The sequence below is a fragment of the Chrysochloris asiatica genome, unplaced genomic scaffold (genome assembly GCF_000296735.1).
Source record: "Chrysochloris asiatica unplaced genomic scaffold, ChrAsi1.0 scaffold00004, whole genome shotgun sequence".
Lineage (NCBI taxonomy): Eukaryota > Metazoa > Chordata > Mammalia > Afrosoricida > Chrysochloridae > Chrysochloris > Chrysochloris asiatica.
Window position 1 is genome coordinate 42930920 of NW_006408522.1, and position 12043 is coordinate 42942962.

At 41.5% G+C, this 12043-nt stretch overlaps 1 protein-coding gene across 2 annotated transcripts in view; it reads left to right on the forward strand.

Annotated features, from left to right (window-relative positions):
* The first annotated feature begins 4061 nt into the window (after positions 1–4061).
* Positions 4062–12043, forward strand: part of DPH6 (diphthamine biosynthesis 6) — a 232605-nt gene continuing 224623 nt past the window's right edge. For both annotated transcript variants that reach the window (XM_006831798.1, XM_006831799.1), the window contains exons 1-2: positions 4062–4146; positions 11348–11442. In XM_006831798.1, coding sequence (XP_006831861.1) covers positions 4124–4146; positions 11348–11442 — 118 coding nt within the window. In that variant the 5' untranslated portion in view covers positions 4062–4123. The remainder of the gene's footprint in view (positions 4147–11347; positions 11443–12043) is intronic.

A 12043-nucleotide genomic window follows, 5' to 3' on the forward strand; every position in this document is an offset into this window, starting at 1 on the left:
TTGCCATCGAGTCGATTCTGACCCCATAGTGACCCAGGAGCAGCTGGTGACCTTGAACTGCCGACTTTGCAGTTCAAATGACTTTGCAGTCTGGTGCATTAAGGGACAGCACCACACAAGGATAGTTTCCAACTACTATATATACATGATTATGGGTTGGTTTGGTCACTATGAGTTGGAACTAACAAGACAGCAGTAGGCTTGGGTTTGTTTTTTATCAATCCAATGAAATAGGTGAATGGAAAATCAGCCTCAAAAAAACTCAATTCCTTGACAGTTTACTTAAGGGAAACTCCATAGCCAAACACTGTTGCTGGTAATAAAAGTTGCAAGCTGTCACCGAGTTCTGCTTCCTTGGCAGTATATCTCAGTGATGCACTGATTGATAAAGACTGAGATAATCAAATCAACACTACAGGTAGTTATTCCAGAGACTTCGAAAGGATTTACATCTCAAAGCAATGTGTACTTCCTTCAGGCATGCCATATAGGAAATCATAAGATCTTGGTAAGGATTTAAAAGGAATTGAGTTATTTTTTTTTGTTAGGTGCCATTGACTTACTTCCACCTCGTAATAGCAACACTATGCACAACAGAACAAAACACTGCTAGGTCACAATTGTTATACTTGAGTCCATTGCTGCCGCCTCTGTGTCAATCCATCTTGTTAGGGGTCTTTCTCTTTTTTGTTGACTCTCCACATTTCCAAGTATGATGTCTTCCAGGGTCTTGTCCCTACTGAAAACATGTCTGAAGTATGAGACAATGTCTTATCATCCTGGTTTCTAAGGAACATTCTGGCTGTACTTCTTCCAACACAGATTTGTTTGTTCTGGCAGTTCGTGGTACTTTTAATATTCTTCTCTAACATCATAACTCAAATGCATCAATTCTTCTATGGTCTTCCTTATTCATTGTCCTACTTGCACACGCATCTGAGGCTATTGAAAACACCATGACTTAGTCCTCAAAAATGATATCTTTGTTGTTGATCACTTTAAAGAGGTCTTGTGCAGCCGATTTGCCTAATACAATACGCCCTTTATTTGTTGACTGCTGCTTCCATGAGTGTTGATAGTGGATCCAAACAAATTGAAGTATTTGACAACTTCAACCTTTTCTCCATTTATCACAATGTTATATACTGGAATTTTCATTTTCTTTACATTGAGGTACAACCCACACTGAACGCTGTGGTCAGTTAAGTATTTTAAGTCATCTTCACTTTCAGCAAGCAAGGTTGTATTACCTGCATGTTGCAGGTTGTTAATGAGTCTTCCTCCAATCCTGATGTTAAATTCTTCTTCATGTAATCCAGTTTCTTTGATTACTCGGCATACAGCTTGAATAAATATGGTCAATGAATAAATATGGTGAAAGAACACAGTCCCTTTCATGATTTTCAGCACAGCTGAAACTGCATTCACTATCCTCTTGTTCTGTTTGAATGACTACCTTTTGGTCTATGTTCAGGTTCCTCATGAGCAGAGTTGAGTGTTCTGGAATATCCATTCCTCACAATGGTATCCATAGCGATAATCGTTGTTGGTAAGTGCCGAGTCCATTCCCACTCATAGCGACCCTGTAGAGGGTTTCCAATGAGTGGCTGGTGGGTTTGAACTGCTGACCTTATGGTGCAAACTAATATTGTGGTCAAGTGCATTATGCTACCGCACCACACCAGGCCTCCATAGTGGTGGTAATAGTTATTAACTTTATAAATTTAATTATAGAGAGTAGTTTTTATTTCTTTGTCAATATTTATTGATGGCCTTTTATATTGCCTTTTATAGCATTATTACTTAAAGCAAGAATTTGTGAGGGCATCAGAACATGAATGTCTGCTATATCTACATCAATAATAATGATAGCTAACTTTTAAAATGAGAAAGCAAATGGATAGTACTAATCAAAAGCAAGTTTTACCTATTAATTTATGAGTCTTAAAAATTACTTTGCCAGGATTCAAAATTAGTATGCATTGGTGTTATCTGTTTGAAAGTTAGACATTTATGAATATAGGCAGCCTCTTTCAAATACTTTTCTTTGGCTTGAATTAACTCTTCATTCAACATTTCCTCAGCAGGGAACGATGAGTGTTCATGCTCCTTATTTTGAATTTGTGTGAGTCGTTCTATTTCCATCTGGCAGCCGTGAATGTGCTTGCTCAGATCTCCCTTTATAAGAACCTGCTGTGGGTTCTTATAAAACAAAACCTGACTGTCTGCCTCCAGTTGCCACAACTTTGGATTCACGCGGCGTTCACTGAGGCAATGCTTTCCCAAGGTGGCTCCAGTCCTTGATTGAGCACCTTGCTTTCTCTGCTTATATAGCCTCAGGTGGCCCCACTAATAGAATGCCTTTATAGGCTTGTAATCCCACCCAGTAGAGCATCCATAAGGAAACCACAGTACCAAGAGGAGGTGTGGGAGTGGGGCCATTTTTCTGGGGCTTACCAGCATCCCATAGCACACTATCTAGTTGAAGCAAGCCTCAGGGAGTACCAGAAAGGACTACTAAAGGCACAGCTGAAACTGCAGCTCGGGGTAATAATCTGCAAAGATGGAGTACCGTTCCCCCAGAATATAGTTGTTGTTGGTATCTGCTGTCTAGTCAGTCCCAACTCATAGTGACCTAGTAGGGTTTCCGAGGAGTGATTGGTGAGTTTGAACCACCAACCTTGTGGTTCAAATCAACCTTACAGTCCTACGCTTATCCTATGGCAGCACACTAGAATATAGCATAGGTACTAAATCAGAGCTCACTATATGGCAGTGAGTCCTCAATAGGAAGATTACACAGATCTGTGTACCAAAGGGTGAAAGCAAGAATGGCCCAAGGGCCACCATTAGGTGACCCACCAGAGAACTCTGCTCTGCTGAGTTGGAGGTTCTGGTTTCCAAAGGCTTGCTCTCTTGCTAGAGGCAGAGCAGGGGATCTCACTGAACTCCAAGCTACAACTGGCACCAGGGTACAGTTGGCTCTTGGAGCCCAGTGGCCAACAGGTAGGGATAAATGATAAGGGATAAGGTGATCTACTTGGGTGCCTTTTAGTACCTTGCCCAGTTGTAGCTGAGAATGAACACACGCAGCAATCCCAGACTTAAAAAGGGAATGACGACCAAGGGCTAAGAACCCTAGAAATGAATGTTGGGTCATACTGTAGGTCAACAAGATCTGCCGAGCATGAGAATATTATCGAATGGATAAAGGAGAACACATGAGTACCACTTATGGTCTAACGACCAATCTCAGTGACAGGGCTTTACAGCTCGCCCATTTCTCTTTTCTAAATTTACCCTTAGAAATAGAGGTCCATAGGAACCACAGAGGAGCTGTAACATGAACATCATCATAAACTGGTTGATAGTTTCCAGCTGCTCAACTTTAAATCCACCACCATGCTCTAAGCAGCCCAAGCTTTTCCCTCCCTCTCCCAGCCCCACCCCTCTGCTTCCCAACCGTGACTGAGGTTCCATGGAGAAACTAGAACCTGGCCATCCCGCCGATGTGGGATTCCTCTAACGGCCAACTTTGACTGTTTCCCCATGGGTCTGTCGGAAAACTTGTTATTTAAAACCCTGTGGTCTTGCAAAGGGAACGAGTGGAGAAAGTTTGCTTTCACGCCCTCAAACCCACAAACAACTGCACTTTTTGGCTTTTCACTTTTATCTCGTGTTCTTTACACAATGTGGAGGGAGATGCGAACTCGATCCTAATGTACCAGGATCTCTGGTACATTAATTGCAGTACACATAACCTACACCATCCTGCAGCTAAATTCCAGCGACACCGCGATTGGGCTCCAGGACGCTGACCTTGCCCTAGCCCCGGCAGCTTCAGTGCCCTTACTTAGGTGGTTAGGCCGTGCCTAAACACTATTCTTTTCTGAACCGGGACGCCCCTGTCACAGAAGCATGGCACCAGTGTGGCGCATTCTCCGTTCCCAAGTGCCGTGCAGGCAGAAGCCGCAAGGGCCGCAGTGCGGGTGCACGGACTGGCGGCGGAGCGAACAGTCGAGCGAGGCCCGCTGGCGCGTCATAGGGCGGCGGCGGCGGCGGCGGCGGCTTCAGTCCCCGGCTCCCGCCCGCGTCGGCCGCACGCACGCGCACTGTGCCCAGCATGAGGGTCGCTGCTCTGATCAGGTAACGCGGCGCTACAGCGGTCTTCCATGTCTCCTGCCAGTCTCCCGTCTCATCCTGTCGATCGGCGGAAGCTATCACCGCCGCTGGTGCAGAAAGAGAGGGCGACTCTGCAGGAGCTGCTTGCGGGGGACTCGGCTGGTCCTCTAGGGCACAGGAAGAGGCGGAGCTTTTAGAGATTGCCTGGCCTTTCCTGCAGTGCCACCTTAAATTTGGCTGCACGTTGGATTCACCTGGGGAGCTTTACAAATACCAATGCCTGATCTAGCCCCTGAGATACTGATCTAATTAGTCTGAGTCTAATTTTTAAAAATCTAACAGGCAGCGAAGTTTAAGAGCCTCTTTTTATCTTCACTTTACAATACCCCCCTTTCACCTTTCCTCACCTTTCTTCTAGTTAACTTCAGATTTCTTGCTCATTCCTGAGACCCCATGTCCCTCCCACACACTGTTACCCCTCCTTCATCACTGTGCCACGTGGGTGATTTGGGAGGCCAAACAGATGTGGATTACTAGTGGCCTGGATTTTTTTTTTTTTTTTTACAATTGAGGACAAATGCAGAGAAGGGGCAGCTTCCCTCATGGTGGAGAAAAAAATTTAACAGTTTATTCTTAGATCTAGATCCAGTTATCATTGCCACTAATTATTGCTTTAAAGTAATCTAAGTTAACATACTCCAATTAAAAGAAGCTGGGGATCTATAGTAATCCATCAGTGTTGTTAAGTGCTGTCCAGTCGGTACCTACTTATAGCGAATAGGGTTTGAACCGCCAACCTTATGGTTACCAGACCAGTGATTATCCTACAGCAACACACTAGGACACCATTAACCCATCATATTTGGTGGCTAAAGTAAATCTTATGACTGACAAACTAAAGACTTTTTGTTAGCCACCTTCCTGTTGCTCATCCCCACTTGTGACCCACACAAAGCAGAGTGGAACAAAACCCTGCCTTGTCCCCCATACTCCTGATTGGTTGCAGGTGGGACCGCTGTGGCCCATAGGCCTTTCAATGTCTGCTTTCAGAAGTGGATCTCTAGGCCTTTGTTCTTTTTCTGGACCCTCTGCTGAAATTGTCAGCATCATAGCTACATCCAAACATTAGCCATGAATTCAACCATATGGAAAGTGAGAATTCGATCATTGAAGTTAAGAATGTTTTAAAAAGTAAAAAATAGTTGGCATAGATTCATTTCTGACCTTGTGTGTCCGTAGAACTGTACTCCATAGAGTTGCCAATGAATGATCTTTTTTCTTTAATATCACCAGATTTTTCTCTCCAGATGCCTTTGGTGCACAGGAACTACCAGTCTTTAGGTTACCAGTCCAGTGCTTAGCTGAAACTAAAGATGCATCCATTTAAAAGTTTTGGCACTCAATATATGAAGTGAAGCCAAAAGTAGTAAGATAAGAGTTTAGATAAGATTTTATAAATGTCTTAATTCAATATTGTAGGTAACTCATTAGTCCTGACTTATTATTCTATTAAAGACTCTTGGTATAATATTTTAATCTCTTAGGTAGTGATTAAGGAGCTCTGGTAGCATAGTGGCTACCAGTCAGGCTGCTAACCTCAAGGTCAGTAGTTTGAAACTACCAGCTGTTCCACAGAAGAAAGATGAGGCTTTCTGCTCCCGTAAAGATTTACAGCCTCAGAAACCCTGTGCAGGGTCGCTATGAGTCAGAAGTAACTCCACGGTACATAACCACCATGTACTTTTCAAATGGATCATGGTAGATGATTGAGATTTTACCGAGTAGAGTCAGAGATTTCAAACAGTTGATTTTTGGGGTGTTCCTTCTAAGACATAAGTTTTATTGCAAAATTTTGTGTATACCCCGCCATGTTCTGGAAGGGTTTTGGACTGCTTTCCTTAAATGAGGATTCCTGAGGACACAGTGGGTTAATTGTTGGGTTGCTAACTAAAAGGTTGACAGTTTGAACCCACTGCCATTATGTGGGAGAAAGATGAGGCTCTCAGTCGACTTTAGTAAAGATGTACAGCCTCGGAAACCCTATGGCCTATAGGGTCACCATTAGTTGGAACTGACTATGACAGTGGTTTTCTGTGGGCTAATGTGCTAGACTGCAAGGTCTGTTTGAACCGCAGGGTCGGTGGTTCAAGTTCACCAGCCACTCGTCAGAAACCCTACACAGGGTTGCTATGGATCAGAACTGCCTCGACGGCACTAAACAACATAAACCGATATGAGAAACAAAACATAAACATAAACAAAATATGAGAAAGTATGCATAGCCCCAAACCAAACTCCCTATCAAGAATTGATTTCCACTCTTAATGACCCTGTATAGGATTTCTGAGGCTATAAATCTTTACAGGAGCAGAAAGCTTCATCTTTCTCCCACGGAGCAGTTGGTAGGTTTGAACTGCCTTGCAGTTAGCAGCCTAGGGCTTATCCTACAGCACCCTAAGACATGGGTGAAGGTAAAGATGAGACAGTAAAAATGGCTAAATATGCACAACACATTGAAAATGTTATTCTTCTTAGCTGCGGCTGCTACTGCATCGGCTCTGATTCTTGGTAGCTCCATCTGTTAGAAAGTAGAACTGCTCCACAGGGTTTTCTAGGCTGTAATCTGTAGGGAAGCAGTTTGCAGAACCACTGGATGGGTTTGAGCTGCCAAACCTTGGGTTAGCAGCCGGTTGCAAACCACTTTTCCCACCCAGGCCCATTACTTTTTAAAATACATGTAATAAAATAAAATGTATCCAGATTCTACCAACAGAAAGAGTGCTATTTATATTTTGTTATGTTTATTCTCTTCATTCTACTTTCTGTGTACATTTTTATGTAATTTATAAGTACAGATTTTATGTTTTTGCCCAGGTTTCTATTTATTATGGGATATGGCCAAACTGTTCGCAGTTTTTACAACCTTGCTCTATGGCCAAAAGCTTTGAGATTGTTGAGCAATAATAATAAAAAAATATGATAAATTTATTATTGAACATTTTCTGTGTGCCCGCCTGTGTTAAAATGTTTGTAAATTACTCAGTTAATTACTACTGAATGAATGAAAGGATACATTCCTATTTCACCCTTACAGTGAATCTCTGCATGCTGCTATTGAATCAGCCTGTAATGCAATGGTGTCCCTATGCATAACTGAACAAAACCCTGCCAGGTCTATGCCATCCCCATAATTAGTCAGGGGTAGGACCTTTGTGCTCCATGGTGTTTTCATTGGCTCGCATGCACAAGCAGATCATTGACCCTTTCTTCCTAATCTCTACCAGTCTGGAAGCTTCACTGAAATCTGTTTAGCATTACTGTTAAGTGCTGTCAGTCGATCCCAACTCATAGCGACCCTGTGTAGTGTTTCCAAGGAGCCGCTGGTGGGTTTGAACTGCCAATCTTGTGATTAGCAGTCCAATGCCCATCCTACAGCGCTACCCCGAGAGTCCATGATTATATTCAATCTGCTTTTGGGACAGGTTGGTGCCTGCACTAAAGGAGCATTGACCCAGGGCTCTCTTGTGGTAGGTGAGAATTCTACCATGTAATGTTATTGTCCTTTAGGCCAAGCATGCTCATTTCTTTATCATCACACTTAGCATTGTATCCAACACATAGTAGATGTTCCTTTGGCATCCAGTTAGTTATTGGATTGAATCTGACCAGTTTGGTTAGGCTTTTTGATTTCAGACCTCGTAGCAGTTCAGCTGTTTTGAATTTCACTCTTCCCTTTCTTTAACCTTGATTTTTGTTATCTTCATTGTTTTCTTTTACAACAAACTACAAAACCAAGGACTGGCAAAAATATTTCAGAACTTTGAGATAAAATATTCTCATATGCTGGCTGTGCTGCAGGAACCCGTGCTTCCGCAGAGAAGCTTTGGGGCCTCTCTAGACTTTTTAGAGTTATTAGGTGCTTTAGTTGCCAACCTCATTAGAGCTGGAGACTTCTATACATTCTGATAAATATTTACCTATTTCATTACTGTTGCAGATACCTCAACTGAGAGTTCCTAAGCCAAGAAAAATCAGAAAATAAATACTCTTAGGGAGTTCTAAAGGAGCTCTGGTAGCGTAGTGGTTACAAATCGGGCTGCGAGCTGCAAGATAGTTCAAAACTACCATCTGTTCCGCGGGAGAAAGACGAAGCTTTCTGCTCCCGTAAAGATTTACTACAGCCTCAGAAACCCCGTACAGGGTCGCTATGAGTCGGAACCGACTCCACGGCACGTAACAACAACAACAAGGCTGTTCTAATTTTTCATTTAATAAAAACAAAAAAAGGTTGCCTGTGAGTTGACTGACTCATGGAAATCCCATGTGTGTCAGGGTAGAACTGTCCCATGAGGAATCCTTGGGGAAATGCTGTTGTTATTGATAGGTGCCATTGAGCTAGTACCAGGTCATCGTGATCTTATGTACAACAACAGAATGAAACAGTGCCCGAGCTACACCAACCTCATAGTCGTCGTTACGCTTGAGCCCAGTGCTGGCTGCCACTGTACCAATTCATCTTCTTGGTGGTCTTTCTCTTTTTCACTGGCTTAACATTTTGTCAAGCATGATGTCCTTCTCCAGGGACTGGTCCCTCCTGATAATGTGTCTGAAGTCTGAGAGACGAAGTCTGGCCATCCTGGCATCTAAGGAGCAGTCTGGCTATACTGCTTCCAACACAGATTTGGGAAAATAGTGAGATTTAATAGAAGTTGGGGAAGACTTCCTTGGGGGGTGGGTATCAAATATAAAGAGCGGGAAGGTAGACTCTGTCAACCTTTACTTTGCCCTTGCATTCTCTCTCCTTGTAAAGTTCTGGCATCAAAGGTGTTACTGTTGGGCTTTGGAAATATCAGATATTGAAAACAAAAGTTGAAGGCTAAAAGGTCAGCTCCTAAGATCACTGGTTTCTTTCAGTTTCTTGGGCTATGTATAGCTGAGTCATTGCTTGTGTGGAGGACATTTGCAGATATTAACCAAAGATTGGAAAGAAGATAAGTAAACAGAAGGAAAACAAATAGGAAAAGAAGAGAGGCAATGATAAAAGAAAAAACATCTATAGTAGGAAGTAAGTGTCCCAGTCAGTTTTGACCTGTATAGGGTTTCTGAGGTGTGACTGGTAAGTTTGAATGATGGACATTTTGGGTAGCAGTCCAGTACTTATCCTACAGCACCACACCAGGACTCCATAATAGGTTGTTGTTGGTGTTAAGTGCTGTGGAGTTGGTTCTGACTTAGTGACCTTGCATAGAGTTTCTCAGGAGTGGCTGGTGGGTTTGACCTGCTAACTTTGTGGTTATCAGCCTAATGCTTACCCTACAGCACTATACCAGGAATCTATAGTAAGATGTAGGAAGTAGTAGAGTGTTAAACCAAAATCCCATATAGATTGCCATTCTACCTGGTCATAGGTAAACTACCATTTGTCTTGACTAAGTGATTTGCTCCTGCCTTAGATAGATTGTTGTTGTTAAGTGCTGTTGAGTTGGTTTTGAATCATAGCGACTCTATATAGGTTTTTTTTTTGAGGAGTGTCTGGTGAGTTTGAACTGCCAACCTTACAGTTACGTGTTCATCGTACAGTGCCACCCCAATACCAGAATTTAGAAGTTCTTTTCAATCTGTTATTAGATATATGACAAAGTCTGCTTATGCCATTATGTATAAAGGTAAGTAAAAAAGTTTTACTACTATGGTTATAGTCCATCCACACACAAGTGTATTAGAAACAAAATGTGTGTAAACATATCTCTGTGATCAGTGGATGACGGCAGAAAAGTTTTCTCATTAATACACTTGTCTTAGTCTCCTTAGGGTACCTTCAAGAAATAGGTCCAATTAAAATAGTAGCTTCCAAAGGCATCTGCTGAACCAGTTAAATTTAAGGCACAGAATTCAGCTCAGAAGGTTATCATGGTATATTTTGGAGCTCCAAAGGGATAATCTTGATAGGTTTTCTTGAGGGACAGGATGATCACGGGGTCTTATTATGAAGAAGCTGTAAGAAAATTGAAAACTGTTGGTGAGAAAAATACCCAGAAAGTTGCACTGAGGAATTTTTCTAGGGCTATCCTGTGAGAATTTTGTTGGAAAACCTTACCCCTTAAACCTACAACCCTCCTTTAGATTTCTTATTGTTCCTCAAACTCAAAGAACATTCCAAAGGGACATGACTTGAGTCCCTTAAGAAAGCCAAGACTGCTGTTCTGATGTGATGTAGACGGATGATCATACTGTTCTTCAGGGTAGGGTTAGGGAGACGGAAGCAGCCCCTTCAGAAGTGTGTAGACCTAGATGGAGGGTGTGTCGAGGAACAATAGCTTCACATTTTGATATTTTTGTTTCATTAAAGTTTCTGTAATTTTGTACTCATACTTTTGACTTAACCTTGTATTTGTGGCTGTGTGTGAATGTGTACCTGTGTATAGATGGGTGAACCACTGATGGCTAACTTTATTGGTATAATTCAGCACTTCTTTTTCTATCTCTTCAGAAGTTAAACTCACAAAGACTTAAAACTGCCATTGGATTGGATCTCAAATCGTTCATTTGATCCCTTAATTGGTGATGACAAATAGTCATTAGATTTGTAAGAGTTGAGCAGAATAAATGCTTTTCTACTTTTTCATGTCAAGGATACATATAATAAGTGTTTAGTTGGAATATAAAATTAAATCATTTTATGTTTATATTATATATTTGCATACTGTATACTGTACTTCGCGATCATGTTATCAGGAGGACCAGTCTCTGAAGAAGGCATCATGCTTGATAAAGTGGAGAGTCAGCGAAAAAGAGGATGATCCACAATGAGATGGATTAACATAATGACAACAGCAGTCAGCTCAAACGAAACAACAATTGTGAGGATGGCACATGACTGGGCAGTGTTTTGTTCTGTTGTGCCTAGGCTCACTATGAGTTGGAACTGACTCAATGGTACCTAACAACAACAACATACATTAAGTAAAGCCACTAAGTATAATTGCATATTGTGCATTAAGTAAAGTCACTACCACGAACCAAAAGTTATCAATTTTACTTAGAAAGTTCCTTTTTATAATGGCATATAATTTCATAAGCTTATGATTTGGAAATTACAAGTGTGCTTTTGGCATTCTAACTATGAAGCAGTCCCTCAAATAGTCTGAAATGGTGATTAAATAATTTATTGTATATTTAGATACAATTAATCTATTGACTAATATAGTTTGTTTGTTTATTTTAGTGGTGGGAAGGACAGCTGTTACAATATGATGCAGTGCATTGATGCTGGGCATCAGATTGTTGCTCTAGCAAATCTAAGGCCAGCAGAAAATCAAGGTAAGTGCATGCCATTATTGGGGAATTTTCTAAAAGACTTAGACTCAAATTTTATAATTGCATGTATATTGTATAAGGGGACTTCAAATAGTTTGTGGGAAAATTACATTACTTTCAAATCCATTTTCCATGAACTTTTTGAAGCTCTCCTTTATGCTGTGTGTGAAAGTAGGAAGACAAAAAAATAATAATAATAGTGATGATGTCTAGCACCTACTAGATGCTAGGAGTTCTGGTGTGGCACTATAGGAGAAGCCCTGGACTGCTTACTAAAAGGTTGGTGGCTTAAACCAACCTGCCACTTCGAGGAAACCCTCTACAGAGTCTCTGTTAGAACTGACTTGATGATATTTTAAAACAACAACACAGGTGCTAGGTTCTATTCTGTGTCTTTACTTAGATATACTTTAGTCCTCAGCCCTTAGAAAGATGCATTACTAACCTTCCTTTTTATTGCCAGGGGTCCTGAGACTGAGAGTTTAATAAGTTTGTCCAAAGTAAAATTGCTCCAACAAACTTGTAGAGCTGAGTCTTGTACTTGTAATATTATAGTAGAAAAAGCAGAATTTCCTTTCAGGTTTATGTTCTGTGAGTCAATAAA